This window comes from Podarcis melisellensis (assembly GCF_964234715.1).
Source record: "Podarcis melisellensis genome assembly, chromosome: 10".
NCBI classification, from domain to species: Eukaryota; Metazoa; Chordata; class Lepidosauria; order Squamata; family Lacertidae; genus Podarcis; species Podarcis melisellensis.
In genome coordinates, this window is record NC_138542.1 from 32,537,109 (window position 1) to 32,556,372 (window position 19,264).

The 19,264-nt window shown below is 44.1% G+C and overlaps 1 protein-coding gene across 1 annotated transcript in view; it reads right to left on the reverse strand.

Moving 5' to 3' along the window:
* The window catches only part of PTPRR (protein tyrosine phosphatase receptor type R), a 106,894-nt gene extending 98,930 nt beyond the window's left edge, over positions 1-7,964 (reverse strand). The window contains exon 1 of the mRNA XM_081928036.1: positions 7,786-7,964. Coding sequence (XP_081784162.1) covers positions 7,786-7,846 — 61 coding nt within the window. The 5' untranslated portion in view covers positions 7,847-7,964. The remainder of the gene's footprint in view (positions 1-7,785) is intronic.
* Between the last annotated feature and the right edge of the window lie 11,300 nt (positions 7,965-19,264).

The window sequence follows — 19,264 nt, forward strand, 5'->3', positions numbered from 1 at the left end:
ATTGTGCTCCGGCGGCGCGGCAACAGCAGGAGGCCCCATTAGCTAAAGTGGTGCTTCAGGTTAAGAACAATTTCAGGTTAAGAACGGACCACCGGGACAAATTAAGTACTTAACCTGAGGTACCACTGTACACCCCCCCTCTCAATGCAGAACCAGCAAGCTATTTCACATGCACACACCCTAACTAGCCTCTTCTGAAACAAAGCAAAAAATAACTTTGTAATATGTCTGCTGAGCTTTCACATAGAAAAAAAGATAATCGTCTACATCCTCCTAGCATAGATTACGTCCTAATAAAATTTCAGCAGGGAACCTTCTGCAGCAGAACAAATTTAAGGGATAATGGCTGGAAAGTGTTTAAATTAATTAATGCCGTGAAGCAGAATTCTAAACATGTTTCAAAGCAGAGTCAGCTACGCTCATTCTAAATTTTCTTTTCATATGCATAGTAGACTGGCGATGTACATAGCAGCGCAAGTCCTCCTTCCCCCTAAAATAATTCTGCACATGGAAATTGCATTGCTGTAGAATGTAGTTGGATCACACTGAGCAGTCCACCTCCGTGGTGACAAGCTCTTCTCTCAAGATAATACATTTTGTTCTTCTCTGCTTCAGTTTAGGCAGAGCTCCTGGAGAATGGCATGTAGGCAATATGAAGATCAGCCTTTGTCATGCAGCTGCTCTCTAGGCATTGTTGGACTACAACTTCCATCAGGCCCCAGCCAGCATGGCCAATGGTCGAGGATGGTGGGAGCTGGAGTCCTGCAACATCTGGAAGGCACCAGGATGATAAAGACTCAGGAATGGTGATCCTGCGCCTCACAAACACCTTGATGTTTCTGGACTCCTGTCATTTCTGATTACATTCGTTGCGGCCAATAGGAGTTGGAGTCCAATAACATTTGGAGAACCACAGATTCCCCATCCCTGCTTTAGTTAAACCAGAAACGGTCAGTAGAGCATATGCCAGGCGTAGGCAAACTCGGCCCTCCAGACATTTTGGGACTACAATTCCCATCATCCCTAGCCAATATGACCAGTGGTCAGGGATGATGGGAGTTGTAGTCCCAAAACATCTTGAGGGCCAAGTTTGCCTATGCCTGGCATATGCTCTATTGCGTGGGGACTCCCTGGTCCTGAATGGGGTAACTGTGCCCCTGAAGGACCAGGTGTGCAGCCTGGCAGTCATTTTAGACTCATTGCTGTCCATGGAGGCACAGGTGGTATGCTGAGACCCTACCTGCCCACAGACAGTCTCTCCACAGTGGTGCATGCTCTAGTTAGCTTCCCGCTTGGACTACTGCAATGTGCTCTACATGGGGCTACCTTTGAAGGTGACTTGGAAATTACAACTAATCCAGAATGTGGCAGCTAGACTGGTGACTGGGAGTAGCCCCTGGGACCATAAAACACCGATCCAAAAGAATCTTCACTGGCACCCAGTATGTTTCTGAGCACAATTCAAAGTGTTGGTGCTGACCTTTAAAGTCCCAAATGACCTCAGCCCAGTATACCTGAAGGAGCATCCCCACCCCCTAGACACTGAGGTCCTTCTCTGAGGGTCTCCTGGTAGTTCTCTCACTGCGAGAAGTGACACACAGAGGGCCTTCTCAATAGTGGTACCCTCCCTGCAGAACGCCCTCTCATCAGATGTCAAGGAAATAAAGAACTAGAAGACATCTGAAGGCAGCCCTGTATCGGGAAACTTTTAATATTTGATGATTTACCATGTTTTTATATGTACTGCCCAGAGTATCTGGGGAAACCCAGGCAGATGAGCAGGGTATAAATAAAAAAATTATTATGATTATTAAAAGGTCAGGGTTTCAATCCATCCGTTTCCTGGTAATGCTGGAAAGACTGTTTTCTGAAAGCCAGGAGAGCAACTTTCAGTCAGTACCAACCACCCTGAGCCAGATGAACCACTGGCCTAAATCCATATAAGGTGGTTTCCTATGTTCCAAACCTATCTGAGCCTACTTGGGTTTTTAGATCTTCAGCGGACACTTTTCTCTGTCCTGTCACCCTCACCACACATTTGGCGAGGATATGTGAGAGTGTCTTGTCGAGGGCTGCTCCCAGATTATAAAACTCCCTTCCATGGGTGTCCAGGCCAGCCTCCTCTCTGGTTTTCTTTCACCAGCAAGCAATGACTTTTTTGTTTAGAAGGGTCTTTGGCCATTAACTGGCTGTTATGACAAGATCCTTTAATGGTGGGTGTTGTACATTTTCTTCTCCTCTTGTGCTTTTGGATGCTTTTAACTTGTTTTGATTCAGTGCTGGTTTTAATATGCAAAATTTCCTAACTGTTCTATGCATGTTCTTAGCTGCATCTGTTTTTTATTCTTGTTGTGATCTGCCTTGGGTCCTGCGCCGATTAAAATATAGGATATCAAATAAAGTAAACTAAAACAAATCGTTGTTGGCTAGTGCTGTGCTGAAACCTGTCCCCCAATTTCTAAAAGTTATCTTCACCTGCGAAAGAGCCTTCTGTTTTTCTACCTCACTTGCAGGTTGGGTGCCGTATTGGGCTTGCTTTATTCCTGTGAGGTTGATGTGGGTAGTGTGGGTGTTTTTCCATCCCATGAAACATTTCTTCAGGGCTCTGCAGCCTACAGAGTTGCCTGTGCTTCCTGTTCTGGGGAGGAAAAGTACTCAAGGGAGGAGTTCTCATGATGTATTCCCCTGGGTTTTAGGGAGGGTGGCTGCTGAGCCCCTAAGATCGGTTCACTCACTGGTTTTGTTTTTAAGGGAAGTGCTTCCTTTATTTATTTCTGTGCTGATTTCTATAAAAGCAAACCGACTAAACCACAACAACAACAATGCACAGTTGTCAGGCACGTGGTAGGCAGGGTCATTGAACTTATGAAAAGCCTAAGCTAGGACAACGCAGAGTTTTCAGGTAGCATGGCCATCTGAGGAAAGGTCATAGCCCAGTCAGTGGCAGGCAATCTGCTTCTCATGCAAAAGGTCCCAGGTTCAATCCCTGTCTGAAACTCTGGGGAACCGCTGTCAGTCAGTGTCAACAATACTGAGCCAGATGGACCAACAGCCTGGCTTCATATAAGGCAGGTTCCTCTGTTCCAAGTGTGCAGAACTTGTGGATTTGTAGAATGAAAGGACACTCACAAGCATCCTTTGGCCATGCCAGAAGTAAGGTAAGTCCTGAATTCCACTCATGAGATTTTTACATAAATTTGTGGTAGAATGGCTGAAAAATTCAGGATAATTTGTCAGCATAGCATTATTGTTGAGAGCTTTAATGTGACCCAATAGATTTGTTTTAGAGGCTTACATAAAGATCTTCTGAATCAAACATCTCCTAGTGGTGGTGACCAAGTTCTGATGCTGAACAAAACTACCCAAAACCTTCCCCAAATGTCCAGGATCCAGTAAAGGACAGGGACAGATCTGCCCTATAGATGTGATTCATTGGCTGCAGTCCAGCAGTTACGCAGCTTATGCCAATTCATTTTAATGAGCTGAATTGCATGCATAGCCTTTAAATAAATACTCTAATGTAAATAAATACTCCAAGGTAGGTCTTAGGCACAGTGCTTGATATATCTACCAGTTTTAGGTATCATTACTGCCTTCCTTAAGATGTCTCCTAAAAACTGTGTTATTCAGACACGCCTTTACAATGTGAATTTCTTTTTACCAACCAGTATTTATTTATATATTTTACTGGTGCTTTTATTGATCTTACTGTAATTTTGTATGCTGTATATCACCTTGCTGCCTTTTACTGAACCAACAAACCTATGTGGCATTCTTTTTATTAACCTGTAGGCATTGTCAGTGCAAGCCTTTCACTTACATAGGACATCCTCCACATCCAGTCAATGGGATAAGATGTGCTCTAAAGACCCTGTACAGCCTATATGTTTTTTAAGTCTGCTTAATGTTTTGGTGGGCGGTGCTGTGGCCGGGCCTAGGGCCTTGCAGTGATCCAGCTGGGGGTGGAGATCAATGCAGGGGCGGGGTCAGCGGGGTCCCACCCATGGGCAGGACCCCACCAGCCAATCAGTGCTGGAGGGAGGTGTGGCCAAAGGAGATTTAAACCGTGGCACAGCTGGGGGCCGTCCTCTTGCGCCCAAAGCACAGGCACTTTGTTTCAGTCAGCTTTCTTCTATTGCTGTTGCAATAAACCAAACTATATGATTCTTGGATCTCTCCCATACAACCACCACCACCACCACAACAACAACAATAACAACAGGAATCTAACTTCTGGCCAATGGCATGCTGGAGCTTAAAGCCCACAAACCTATTTTCTTTCCTAACTTAGTGAATGCTAGAGATTTTTTTAATATGTTGCTTATTGTTAACTCCACACTGAGAAAGTCTCCGCTTGTTCCACAGAATGGGAGCCATACTGAGAACCAGAGATGTTTCAGCCACATCTCACAGAGGGGATATAATGAGAGACTCACAGCCGCACTAAGTGCAATGCAGCTGATGGCTATAGATGGAAACCACCATGCATAATTCATAACTGTAGTCCGTGATTAGATGAATTTCACAATCTTGTTGGCCAGATTCCTCTTTTGCTGTATGCAAGAGATCCAGGAATCATAGTTAGGTGTATCACAAGAATCCCCTCACTTAGAAAACCAGAATGTCTTGGAGAAGGTTAAGCTAGAACTCTTCCCTGACACCAAGTATTTTATGTGCAAAGTTGTTGCTGCTGTTTTTAATAGAGAAGCATTATGAAGCAGTGCTGCTTAGACACAGGCTTACTTCCACCATGAGAACTAGTAGACACAGGATCATAGAACTGGAAGGGACTACAAGGGTCATGTAGTCCAACCCTCTGCAAATCATGGGGCTTGAACCCATGACCTTGAAATTAAGAGTCTCATGCTCTACCAACTGAGCTATCCTTTGCCTAGTGGGTTGTGATCCTAAACCCATTTATTTGTGGCTTACTCCAGCTAGATGGCTTATAGGGCATGACCTTAAGCACAAGACTTCATTCTTAAGAATATTGATTAATGAAATAAGATTCAAATGAAATAAATAGGACTGGGTTTCCATTGGAGTGGGCTGCACAGATGCAATCCTAAGCAAATCGGATGGCTCCTCAATTGTTACGCCTACACACTCAAAGTACGTAGATGTGCTTGTCCATGAGGAGGTGTGACTGCCCATTAAAACACACCTCCATGCCCATGTATTCAGCAGACCACCAAAAAGGGCAACCTATGTGCCTATAAGCAGAGCCTATCCACCTGATGTAAAGTTCCTGATGGTGGGGAGAGTCTACAGCTGAACGCACACAGGCTCTCCTTTCCTATAGTCCAGGAATGTCCAACTCCCAAGAGACTGCAATCTACTCCCACTGGGGGAAAAATGTGGCAGTGATCTACCTACCCTCTTCTGGATTGAGGTTCAGGGGTCTTATTCTAAATATTAGCTTCCAATTTGATCTCCAAAGTAATCTTAGCCACTGAAACTTTATTTAAAAATAAAGGGCAATAGTCAGCTAAGTTTTACTCAGAGTAGACCCACTGAAATTAATAGACTTAGTCATATGCTGTCATTTCAATGGGTCTACTATGAGTAAACTTTAGGTGACTACCATCCAAACATATGCAGACATGCAAGTTTAGAATGTCCCAGCCATGGCAGAAGATAAGTTGAGGGGCATAAAAAAGGGCCTTTCTCTGTGGCCACACTTAAATTCTGGAAGTATTTGCCCTGTGAGGCTCAGTTGGCGCCATAGGGCAAAAACCATTTCCTTTGATAGGCTTTAGGTTTATCTGATCCACAATTTGTATTATCTGCTGCACCATTCTCTGTTTCTACTATATTGTAGCTCTGAAATATTTTGCATTGTATAATTGGTTTTAGGGTGTAACGTTGCAGTCCCCAAGAGTACATCCCAGGGGCCAGAGGTTATTGTGGAGAGAAAGGTCTACCTGTGAAGATGGAGGTCCACAGGTGGAAGCCCTCCAGGGGCAAACCATCCATATGAATGCAGAGATACAGAGAGCGCTCAGGGCCTTAAGGGTTCTCACTGGACAGTCTTATAATATGTACTCAGATGTAAGTTTCACTGTTGTTCAGTGGAACTTACTCCCAGGTAAGTAGATACAGGCTTGCAGCCTCCATCATCCAACACTAGCTAGATACAATTAGAGATTATAAAAATGTTGCATTAAACTAGCAGGAGTGAGAGAAGGCACATCATTCCAGTTATTAGACAGATGACTCAAAACTGCAATCCTAAAAGTGTTATTCCCATTGAATGCAACAGTATTTGCTTCTGAAAAGGCATGTTAAACACCTGAGTTTTATGCAATACCTGAGTTTTATGCAACAAAATATGACCAGCTGGGGGAGGGATGCCCAACTCCAAATCAGTGTGTGCCTGTGATTAGTGAGGTATTGAGTCCGCAAGATTTTTCTTTCTTCGATTTTTCCAAACAAACCCCTCGGGCAAGTAACATCTCCCCACCACCAAACTGTAGCCATGTAAGACCACTCAGACAAACTGGGAGTGAAGCTCCTTAGCAGACGACATCCATTTTCATTGCAGGAAGAACTTCACAGCAATGTTTGCTGAAATGAGGTGGTGCTGTGGTTCTGTTAACAGAGAGTTATCTTTAAGTAATGGTCCTTCTGTTTAAAATGAGGACCTTGCACTTTAAATGACGGGGATCAGGAGCCCAAGACGATTGCGATATTCTTTGAACCATCTTTCTCTTTCTGTGCAGAAATTCAAGCATATAATAACTAGTCTAAAACCGATGGCCAAAATTAAAAAGGTGTTCACGGAGGGGAGCTGTAATGCTTTAATTGCAGCGTTTCCCCGAAGGCGGCAAAGCTTTTGCTAGGTAAGCAGAGAGGGGATTTATTATCCCCGCTGTACGGATATTGCACAAGAGAGAGCTGTCGCAGCAGGATTTCACCTTTCCTAAAATGCTACTTCCACATCCCAGCACGCATTTAAAGCGCAGCCTCCATCATGCTACAATAATGACTTGTGCGATTTCCCCTGCAAACAAACCAAAAAAGGTGCACAGGCAATGCTGTGTTGTTTTGAATTACCGTAATTCTTATTAACAGAGCTCAGGACAGCGGGGACCGTATGATTGCAAGATGTAGAAATTGTCTGGCCCGGTTCCCTGCTGCTTCGCATTTCTAGGTATTTCGGCTTGTCGCTGACCCTGGTGCTGAAACCCGAAAACATGCACTGTACACAGACGGACAGAGGCGCCCACACCAGACAACACCGACAGAAAACAGCCCCACCCGATCCCCCCAAACTGCTCCTGTCTGGGCAGGAAACAGACACTTTTCCCGAACAAAAGAGGGATCTTCAGCTTTCGAGAGAAGCAGCTCCGGGCTGCTTTGGGGAGAGCTCGAGGCGAATCTAGCCCAGATTACGGCGGGGCTAAGACACGTCGCCGGAGCTGCAAACCAGATGGTCTGCCTCTGCTAAAGCGAACAAGCTATTGCTCCAAATCCACCCTTTGGAACGCGCAAAAGCAAATGACCCACAAAAACGCGCAGATGAACAGCGAGGAGGATCCAACGCCGATTTGCTCGTTTTTCAGCCCCAAAACCCTTCCTGGGACGCCAGTAAAGAATGGTAGCCCCGCACCCAAGGAGGGGGACCACCCAACAGGTGGTTTAATGGCCCCGATTCTCCCTCCCTCTCTCCCTCTCAACGTGCCCGGGCGCTGAGAGAGACCCCTTCCAACCCTCCTAGCCCAAGCCTCGGCTGCTCTGCACGCCATCCTAGCACGGCCAGATTGGGTCCTCTTGCGTGTTTACCTGCAGCCTGGAGCTGGAGCAAGAGGCACGCCACGGGCAGGCAGGCTGCTGTCGTCCACATGGTGCGCGCCTGCGGCTGGGAGAGCGCCGTTCTCCGCCTCGCTCTCTCTGGCCGCGCTCGGGGTTTTGCTTCCCATCAGGTTTTCCTCCTTCCTGGTTAATGAGCACGCTGGGGGAAACGGCGCGTGCGCAGCTGCGGCGAGCAGAGAGACGGCCCCTTGGCCGCCCGAGCCGGCGGAAGGGGCTGCCCGGAGGGGCGCTTGTATGATGGCAGGCAGGCATCCAAGTGGACAGGCTCGGGGAGCTGGGAGGAGAGGGGGGATCCCTGGGTCTGGAAAGGCAGTTGAGGACGGGGAAGAAGGAGCAATGGAAGAGCCTAGAGACTAGCTCTCTCTTCCACAGCTGGTCAGAATTGGAAGGGACCACGAGGGTCATCAATCCCTGCAATGTGAAGGGATCTTATGGGACTCAAACCCACGACCTTGAGATTTAGAGCCTCATGCTTACCCACCGAGCTATTCCGCCACCCTTTCTTTTCACCCATCCAGCCACCTTGCATACACAGACAGTTGGGTTAACTCTCGACAGTTGCCCAAGCAGTGACCACCATATTTTCTGCCTCCAACTCCATAAAAACTGTTCCAGCCAGCTGAGCCAGCCCTACCATGAGGCAAAGTGAGAGGGCCATGTTGCAGCCGCCTCAGACAGTTGAATTTGAGTGCCATGAAAGTTCAGCATACAGTGGTACCTCGGGTTACATACGCTTCAGGTTACATACGCTTCAGGTTACAGACTCCACTAACCCAGAAATAGTACCTCGGGTTAAGAACTTTGCTTCAGGATGAGAACAGAAATCGTGCTCCGGAGGTGTGGCGGCAGCGGGAGGCCCCATTAGCTAAAGTGGTGCTTCAGGTTAAGAACAGTTTCAGGTTAAGAACGGACCTCTGGAACAAATTAAGTACTTAACCCGAGGTACCACTGTATTACTACTTTACATGTAATATTATATAAAGAGGGAGAGAGGGGCATGTGTGGGATTTTTCTGCTTCAGCCTGTCTGTCTGTCAGGTGCATTTGTTAGAAACCACTGGCTGCTGCAGAAATGAAGTACATTTTAGCAGAGGTGCTCACCAGCACATGGCACCCCATGTGATAAAATTATATTTTTTCTGAGCTGTTGGGCTGCTAAGGCAAACATAGCAACCTTATGTGTCATGCATTTATTCCCATCCATGAACAAATAACAGATTTCCCCATATAATTCAAAAAGGAAATGCTGGAGAATTTCTGACTGAATTTGACTGACTGTGCCAACATCAGAAGTAGTGGTTAAAGTGTTGTACTAGGAGCTGGGAGAACGAGGTTCATAGCCATGTTAAGTCTGGAAGCTCACTGGGAGACAGTTTGGGCCAGCTGTTATATCTCAGCCTAACCTACCTCACAAGGTTTTTGTGAAGATAAAATTTGGGGGTTGAGGACCATGTATGCCACCAGGAGCTCCTGGGAGGAAAAGTGGCATATAAATGAAGCATCATCAGCATCATTTTCACCTTGACTTGGAGAGAGGGAATGTGTGCTATTTGCACAGTCAGCCCATATCAAATGTGTCACTTGTGAGTGCACACACACACACAGTTGTTAGAGACATGCATAATAGCACATGCTCACTGATGACAGGGAAGGGCTACTGCAAGAGTTGCCACAGGTCCATCAGGTCCAGCACCTTTCTAGTTGCGCCCACCTCAAACTGGGTTTTGCATCAGCAGAGTCAATCTTCGCTTTCAGAAAGCCTCATAATTCCTTTCCTCATCCATAAATGACATGCAGAACATCATTTCCAAGATTCCAAGACTACTGAAAAAGAAATAGCTTGTTGCTTCAAAAAGAGAGAGAGAGAGAAGAGAAGAGAAGAGAAGAGAAGAAGAACTTTGTTCCTCTTCTTCAAAAAAAAGAAATCAGAGCAGCTGACAACATAAAATAAAATCCAATTTGCAACAATAAAATCATAGCTTCAAAGGATAAAAACAAAAACGGCAACATTTATTTATTTATTTATTTGACACATTTCTAGTCTGCACTTTTAACACACGGTGTTAAATCCAGGTAAAATACAAAGCTAAAAAAATCTTTTTCATGAAAACATTGGAGCAACAGATCGGGGGGAGGGGGGAGACGACAACGACGACAGTTTTAATGCAAAACCAGAAAATGATACAAACAACACATGATCTAAAAATGTTTAATGTCGGGGGTAGCTGGGTCAGGAAGTAAGGTACCCCACAGGGTTGGCATCCCGATTGAAAAAGTTCTGCTCCGTATTTTGTCCACAAGACAGCAGGCAACATTTACAGCCAAGAAAAGGCTTTGTGGGGCTTTCTTTGGAAAGGAGTAGTCTGCTCATATCTCCTCATATCCCAAAGTAGAACGTTGTTGGTTATTGGTTATTGTTTATTATTTAGAGACGTTCAAAGTCTTCAGATCAAGCACACTGCTCAATATATGAATCTTGTGACTACAGAGCCTTTGAGATATGTCTACCCACTTTTTGCTTAAATACCTCCGGTAGAGAAGTTCCTTATAATTCTGGGCCCATTTCCATTTCCACCCATTTGTTCTAGTTTTGCCCTCTAAAGCAAGTCTAAAGAGAGCAGGTCTGCTTAATCTTCTACATGACAGCACTTCAGACCCTTGAAGACATGCCTCATGCCTCCCCTTAATTTCTCTCCTCCAAGATAAACATATGCAGGACTTCTCAACCATTCTTTGTGAGATGAGTGCCTCATATGCACTATACATTTAAAGTGGTATCATACCACTTTAAACCATCATGGCTTCCTGCAAAGAATCCCGGAAAGTGTGGTTCTTAATGGCGCTGAGAGATGTTAGAATACCCCTGTTCCCCTCACAGAGCTACAGTTTCCAGAGGGGTTAACAATCATTCCCTCTTCCCATGGATGGGGAACCTGTGACCTTCTATATGTTGTTGGAATTCATTAGTATGGCTGGTAGTCAGGGCTGATGAGAGCCCAACAACAATAGGGGGAGCTACAAGTTGCTTGTCCCATATTTACTCTACCTGGCAACACCCTCCAAGGTCTCAGGGAGAAGTTTTTTCTCACTGAACAATATCTGATGCTTTTTACTAGCCTTGGGTCTTCTGCATTCAAGGCATAAGGTATGGCCCCTCACCTATTTAAGATATTAGTAACTGAGAAGGATAATTATTCTTTTTAATGTAAAATATCTGATAAGAGCGGCATCTTAAAGAGCAGGTTTTATTAATGCTAGTCAATGCACCATATTTTAGTTATGTTCAACTGCTCTTCCTCCACTCCATAATTTGAAACCTATTCGCTTACTGCAGTGTTTTTTTTAAAAAAAAAACCTATGTCAAGATAAGCAGAAGCAGATGAGATAATTCCAAACTGGATTTGCAAGCTGTTGTCTGAGAAACACTTTGCAATGGTCTGTGGGAACCTGCCTGGTTAAATTCGTGCCCACTCAGTTCCTTGTTCGCCTCAGTTAAGTAACGTTCAAAGCTGTGTGACATACATTCATTATGACTTTTTCGTATGTTCAATCACAGAGTTAACATTTGGTTGACCGTGGGAAAGAGAGTGGGCCACATACCAAAGGGCTGTCTACACTGTTGTAAAATGCACTTAATGTATGCATCTGCATAATAAAGGACACCTGACATATGGTTTACAAATAAAGGATAGAAGTGCTAAATCTCTCCAGGAATCCACACCACAGACTTAAAACTGGTTTAACAATTCTTTCCCTATAGCAAAGCTAGGACTAGAGATCTCAGCATATTACAGTTCCCAGAATGCTTTGTCAAGAAGCCATGGCGGTAAGAACTGTCTTACCTCTGATGGTTGTGCCCATACAATTGTCTGTCCCCAAAGTAAGGAAGTCACAAGTGATTCGATTTATTAGACTTGCATATTGCTTTATACACAAAAGTCTCAACACAAGAAGAAGAAGAAGAAGAAGAAGAAGAAGAAGAAGAAGAAGAAGAAGAAGAAGAAGAAGAAGAAGAAGAATAGTAGTAGTAGTAGTAGTAGTAGTAGTTTGGATTTGATATCCCGCTTTATCACTACCCAAAGGAGTTTCAAAGTGGCTAAACATTCTCCTTTCCCTTCCTCCCCCACAACAAACACTCTGTGAGGTGTGTGGGGCTGAGAGACATCAGAGAAGTGTGACTAACCCAAGGTCACCCAGCAGCTGTATGTGGAGGAGGGGAGACATGAACCTGGTTCCCCAGATTACGAGTCTACCTCTCTTAACCACTACACCACACTGGCTCTATAGAATACAATGGGAAAAATATTAAATGGCACAATGGTGGTACAATAACAATTGTGGAAAACGCACACAACATAGTGACCTGGCTCACCGGTCATACTGAGCCAAACCATGGTTTAGTGTAAACCAGGTTCCTGCAGAGGAGCTCACAGCTGCTTTGCCCCCTCCCTCCCTCCTTTTTGCTACCACACTAAGATAAGCCAAAGTTAGGCTCAACATGTCATCTAACCCTTGGCTCATGGCTACGCTCTCTCCAGATGTGCATTGAGCTGTCACCAAGGCCTGCTCTTGATTTACCATGTCTGGTTAGTCTGGGAGAGACTTAGATCACGAACCCAGATTTGGACAACATGCTAAACCAATCCTTGGCTCAACTCAGTGTGGTGCAACAGCACAAAGGGCCTGGGAGCAGCAAGGCTAAACCATGGTTTGGCTTCGTGTGCCATGTGAACCAAGCCACTGTTACAACAATATCATGAGAGCTCCCCACATGTGCAGGAGGATAAAAACTGCGACTGAAATGATAGCGAAGTTGGTTCCACACATGCCTTGCTGAGAAGTGTGTTCCAACAAGGGAATTGGGTGGGATCTCAATCTCATGAGATTTCAATTGGAAGACTTAAAGAGGAGTTTCTCCTCTCCAGTATTGCTGCTGATCTCCTTGCCTCATGTGCCTTTATTGTCCTATTAGCTGTGCTGTGGTGCTTTATCACCAGGGATATTACTTTCCCACAGTATCAAACCTGAGAAACTCGTGGGTTGGATTATGGTGGGTTAGTGTCTTTACTGCTTTGCAGGAGTAAACTCCATATCTGATGTGTCTGGTTTCCCTAGCAACTGAGCATATTAAGTTGTCTTCCCAACTAGAATTTACTTCAGTCTCCTAACTCAACACAGCAGTTTATCTTTCTCTTGGTAATAGAGATCATCCAAAATTATAGGTCTTCTGTAATTTTCTTCAAACTGTTTGGAGAAAGGGTGGCTGGTCTTGATGAGTGGGTTCTAAGAACATAGGACAACAAGGAAGACATGTGAAGATACATATTTTTTTCCACCTGTAAGTTGAAAACAGTGACATTTTCTGAGACCCTGAGCAACAGATTGATAGAGATAAGTGCATTTAGGAATCTGTCTGGTGATGATTTTGCCAGTAATGGTGTGATCCTATGCATGTCTGAGAAGTAAGCATCACTGAGTTCAATGGGACTCCCTCTTGAAAGTGCATAGTTGATTGCAAACTAAATGTGTTTTTTGGGACTATATTTAACCATGATAGGAAAACAGAACCTCTGTATTCAGAGGTAATATACCTCCAAATACATTTTGCTAGAAACAAACTGGTGGGTAGGACTTCTGCCTTCATCTCCTCCTTGTCTGTTTCTCAGAGCATTCTATGGGAAACATAGTGTGTGAACGTTATCCACATTGTACATCCTAGGAACTGGAGTTTACCTCTCACTGAGCTACAGTTCAAATTGTTTCATCATCTTCATCATTACAAAAAAACCAAAAAAACACCTGCCATCTTGGTACATATATATTGACCTTGAATTACCAGTACAGTGGTACCTCAGATTAACTACTTAATTCATTCTGAAGGTCTGTTCTTAACCTGAAACTGTTCTTAACCTGAAGCACCACTTTAGCTAATGGGGCTGCTGCACTGCCGGAGCATGATTTCTCTTCTCATCCTGAAGCAAAGTTCTTAACCCGAGGTACTATTTCTGGGATAGCGGAGTCTGTAACCTGAAGCGTATGTAACCTGAAGCATATGTAGCCCGAGGTACCACTGTACTCTTGGAAAGCAAACACCTAGGGGTCTGTTTCTTGAGAGCAATTTTCAGGAGTTTTACTGGCTGCAGTGATGCCTGTTTCCAGTAAGTGGCAGTAAAAGATTCATGCTCAAGTCTGTGCCATCATGAAATCCTTCAGAAAGCTGAAGGGGGGAAAAGCAGAAGTATGGCATGGACAAAGTATCTCTGCGTCAGTCTGGCTCTTTTTCCCTAAAGTGAACAATCTTCTTGGAGTCAGTATGACACAAGAAAGGGCATCATAGAAGGCTTAGAGGACACACCAGTTCGGAAGCTTGACAAGCACGTCAATTGTCTCTCCCCAACAAGAATGGAACAGACACAGGAAACTCCAGACTGTTCAGAATACAGATACAACTAATGCCAGTACCAACCAGCTACTAAACTGTGTAATGACATTATCACACAGATGACCAGCCATCTTCAAATCTCATCCTAAAGTGCTTAAAAGAGGTGAGCTAACACTGATGGTGATGGTGATCCTGTACTCTGATTTTATGTACCTGTCCAAGGATTTGACCCCAAGTGCAGCTAGTCCAAACCTAGCCCTCTTATTTGCTTCCCCACACTGGCTCTCCAAGTTCTCCAGTTATGGCCAGATCCACACTATACATTTAAAGCATGCAGTGTCCCCCGAAGAACCCTGGGAGCTGTAGTTTGTTAAGGGTACTGGGAATTAATCTCCAGTTCCCAGAATTCTTTGGGAAAAGTCATGTTCTTTAATTGTGTGTTGGGTGTGCTTTAAATACATGATGTGGATCTGCTGCATCTTTCACTGAGTATCAGTTTAATTTCATTATGAAAGGCATAAATATCAATCTTATTATTCTTTAAAATAAGCTGGCTGTAAAGAGGACAAAGATTAATGTGTATGCCAAGATGGAGTTGCTTGTTGCAATTTAGCTCGTTTGATTTTCAGTGGAAACTAGTCTTAAGTGTTCCCATTACTGGGATTTTCTTCCATTCCGTCTAAATATGTTGACTACACAATTTCACAAGATTTATTCTTGGAAAGTACAGATTTGGTCAGCAGCGAGGATGACTTGGAATGACAGCGTAGTAGCCAGAGGGTGAGCACTTTCCAACATGTCAACTTCAATGCTATTCTGGGATTTCTGGGATTGTTCATGACAGTTTTTTGATCAAATGGTTGCGTAGGAGAACTACACAGTGTACAATACTTAAATCCTGCAAATATGAATTGGAAAAGATAATATGAACACCGCATGCATTAATGGACTGGGGAAAATGGCTGCTGATTTCTACCTTCTAAGAGTTGCATTCTGAAGTTGCTTTGGGGTCACAGAGGTAATTTCTCTGTATAATGACAATTATATCTGTGTGGATAATGTCATTATGCTGCTTATTACATATTTTGTCAAGAACGTATACTCTCCATGAGTTCTTAGTCTTTCTCATTAATGTAGAAAAAACACATGGAAGGTGGATCAATCTAAGACAGTCTTAGTTCTTGCTTTTTTCACATTGCATTGCTACATCAGAGAAAATGTAATATTGGATTCCAGACATTCATTAACCTTCTTTGTTAATATATGTATTCTGTGCTGGAATGCCACCTTACACAGACTCATACATCACTGAAACAGAAATCAACAGAGAGCAGTTTCCCCCTTTGGTGAGTGTTTGGCAAAACATGTTCATTGTTCTCTCCCGAAAGTTGGACATAAGATTCTTTAAGGTGGTCTAGGCCAACTGATGGCAATTAACATGATTAATTGGACTCTCCAGATTCTCAGGCAGTTCTCTAAAAGTGCCAACAAGCATTCAGACAGAGGTGATCCAGTCAGCAGAGTGTACTTAGACTTTCAAAACTCCTTCAACAAAGTACCTCACCAAAGACTCCTGAGCTTAGCAGTCATGGAGAGCTTAGCTTAGCTCTCTTAACCAGCTTAGCTTAGCTCTTAGCAGTCATGTAAGGAACTGGTTAAGTAGCAGGAAGCAGGGAGTTTACATTGAATTGTATTCAACATTTTATTGCCCATTCACTCAGTTTGGAGAAATCCTTTTTGGAGCTCTTTGTAATCTCTTTTCGTTTTAATGACCCTGAACAATTTAGTAAGCAAACTTGGCCACCTCACTGCCTACTCCTAACTCTAATGTAAAGGGACCCCTGACCATTAGGTCCAGTCGTGATCGACTCTGGAGTTGCAGAGCTCATCTTGCTTTACTGGCCAAGGGAGCCGGCATACAGCTTCCAGGTCACGTGGCCAGCATGACTAAGCCACTTCTAGTGAAACTAGAGCAGCACACAGAAATGCCATTTACCTTCCCGCTGGAACAGTACCTATTTATCTACTTGCACTTTGATGTGCTTTCGAACTGCTAGGTTGGCAGAAGCTGGGACCGAACAACAGGCGTTCTCCCCCCTCATGGGGATTCGAACCGCCAACCTTCCGATCAGCAAGCCCTAGGCTCTGTGGTTTAGACCACAGTGCCACCCGCTCCTAACTCTAGATCAAGTTATAAAGCACAGGTTCAAATTCTGACCTTGGGGTGGATTCCACTCTTTTCTCTCCATATGGAGAACTGTCCATTTATTCCTACTCTTTGCTTGCTGCAGCTTAACCAGTTTCTGACCTCACTTCCTATTCTTTGACCACTAAGTTTACTCAGGAGTCTGTGGTGAGGTATTTTGTTGAAAGTCAAAGTACTCTGTGGGCAACCTTCCGGGAGCCACATGGCAGTGGTTGGCGGGACCAGAGGCAAAAGTAGGTGGGGCAATTAATGTACATTTTTCCTTTATACAGGTGCCTAAGTTTCTACAAATACTCACACATCCTTCTCTGTCCTGCATCCAGGCAAGCAAAAAGCTTTACCAGAATTCAACAAAGCTTTCCAGTTAGGGGAAAACATTCATGGAGGTTAGGAAGCAGTGCCAGTAGGGATGTGTGGCAGTGAAGGGGTGTTGCCAAGGGGGAGTCCTGAGGCCCAGACAGAGAGGCATTGAAGACCGCATTTGACCCCACAGGCCTGAGGTTCTCCACCCTGAAACAGACCCTTACCTGGATCCCAGATGGCTCTTATGTTCTCTGCATCTCTGATTTGCAGGAAAAGCATGACTGACTTTCGTCAGGGAGTGGATACAAAAATATAGACGCTGTACTTTTTATATGGAGAATGAGACATATGTCCACATTTTTATTCTTGGCACAAACAAGCTGACATTTTCTGGCAGGTGTGAAGGCTGCAGCATTCAAGGAAGCAATGCACACATCTTTAAAATGACAGCTTCCAAGCTCTCCAGTTTGCAAAAAAGCTGACAGTTGGCAGATATCTTTGTAACTTGCCAAAATCCAAACAGATCCCCTGTGAAACATTTCATTTGGGGGGGGGGAAGGGGAATGACTGATCCTGGCCTTAATGCCTCCTGGATTACTGGGATAACACCATCCAAACTTTATAGCAGCCTTCTTGTTCTTCTTAATGAAAGCCAAGAAGAATCCTGAACTGTTTCACAATGAAGAATGAGATGTTTAATCTTCAATTTCAGCTCAAGGCAACTGGGAGCTCCTTCTCCAAAACAACAACAAAAAACCCTCTAGCTTTCAAATCTGCAAAGAGCTGTTGTTCCTTGGAGCAAGAGAAGGAAGCACAGAAACTGCTGGCAGTTTAGGTCAGATAAACTGATCCTGGTTACATATTGATAACAAGTCAACAGTTTATCTTCCTCTGCCACATAGAAGATCTTGAACTGGTCAGCAAATGCTGGTGTGCTGCTTGATGCAATGTTATATGTTCTTGGGAAACTCATTAGTAAAACAGGACTCTTTTATGTTGTGTTTGCATGGTCTATTTCAGAAGGTCCAATGCAAGAGAACAGAGTGCACCTCTTTAGTCAAGAACAGCGTGATCCTGAAAGTCCTTGACACCCATCATGCTTCTTTGTCATCATCCACAGAAATTCACCAGCACATCTGTATTACAGAAGGATGTTTAGCATCATGCACACAGCTCGTGCCTGGTTGTGCACTTGTAGAATACCAATGGGCAATACAGGAGGTTGCATGGTTTCCTGATTTGTAGGTTTTCAAGGAAAGGTTGGAAGGGCTTCTTTTAATCATTCTTGTCCAGCCCATATGCAGAGGCTTTGGTTTAGGACAGTGCTCAGGGCCAGCCCAAGGCATTTTGGCACCTGAGGTGAACCACAAAATGGCACCCCCTCCTTTCCAAGGAAGAATGGGTGAGCAAAGTTCTACATCAAAAGCAGGCAGGGAAATAAAGATCTACATTGGGATCTGCTGCCTCTGTGGATCCTGCCACCTGAGGCAGTTGCCTCACCTTGCCTCATGGGTGCGCCGGCTCCTGATAGTGCTGTATGTTATTGCAGGAAGCATTATGCACAAATGCCCACCAACACTTCATGCCCACATCATTTTATTTCCTCCAGCTGTGCAGTTTTTATACATGTCTGAGACTGTGAATTCTGTGGGTATGTGTTTCACTTTTTAATTAAGGAATATTTGGTTCCTTATAATATGGAGATTATAATGTGCAGATTCATTACACACAAGAACATATGTGGAGTGTGACGGTGGGCAGCGGCAATGGATTATCCACCAGTGAACTAGAAATAGCAACAAAGGACATGTTTCTTGGTAGATATGCATAATGACCAGGGAATGTGTATAATGCCAAAGAACATACAAAATGCAGTTGAGATGTATACATTCCCTAAGGCCGGTTGGATGTACAAAACCCTGTTAAGTTATGAATACTCCTCAAGGCCATATTGGGGAGTATGCAGAGTGCCCAGGGAATATCCAAAAAGCAGCCAAGATATGCCATAGCTGTCAACGCATTCTGTGTTATAGGAAGGGTTTCCTAAGAAGTCTTTCCAATGCATAGAAAAACTGTGAGTCTGGTTGACAGCTGAGAGGAAATGCATAGCAGAGCATTTTTGCCATTGATGCAATGGTCTATATGTCATACCTTGGGTTTTGTATGATAGCCCAGAAATTCCTCACAAGGCTATTTGCCTCAGAGCATTTCTAGGCTCCCTATCTAAGGAATAATTTAGTGTCTTAGAAACATGTCACAGTGTTGGCAAGGATTTTAATATGAAGATTAGTGTTTATACTGGCACCTCTCTGACCTCGAGTGAAAGGAAAAAATGGTCCACCGCAACAGCAATGATAGCAAAGGCATCTGTGTGAAAGACAAATGGAGTCAAAGCAAGACTGCCTGGCTGCCATTATATAAGCCAGGCTGGTAAAAAAAAAACCCCAGAAGCCTTTTTGATAGGTATTTTAGGTTAAAAATTACCAAAAGGGAAATGCAAGTTATTTATGTATGTGACCACTGCGGCAAGAATTTTAATAGCTCAAAACTGGAAATCTG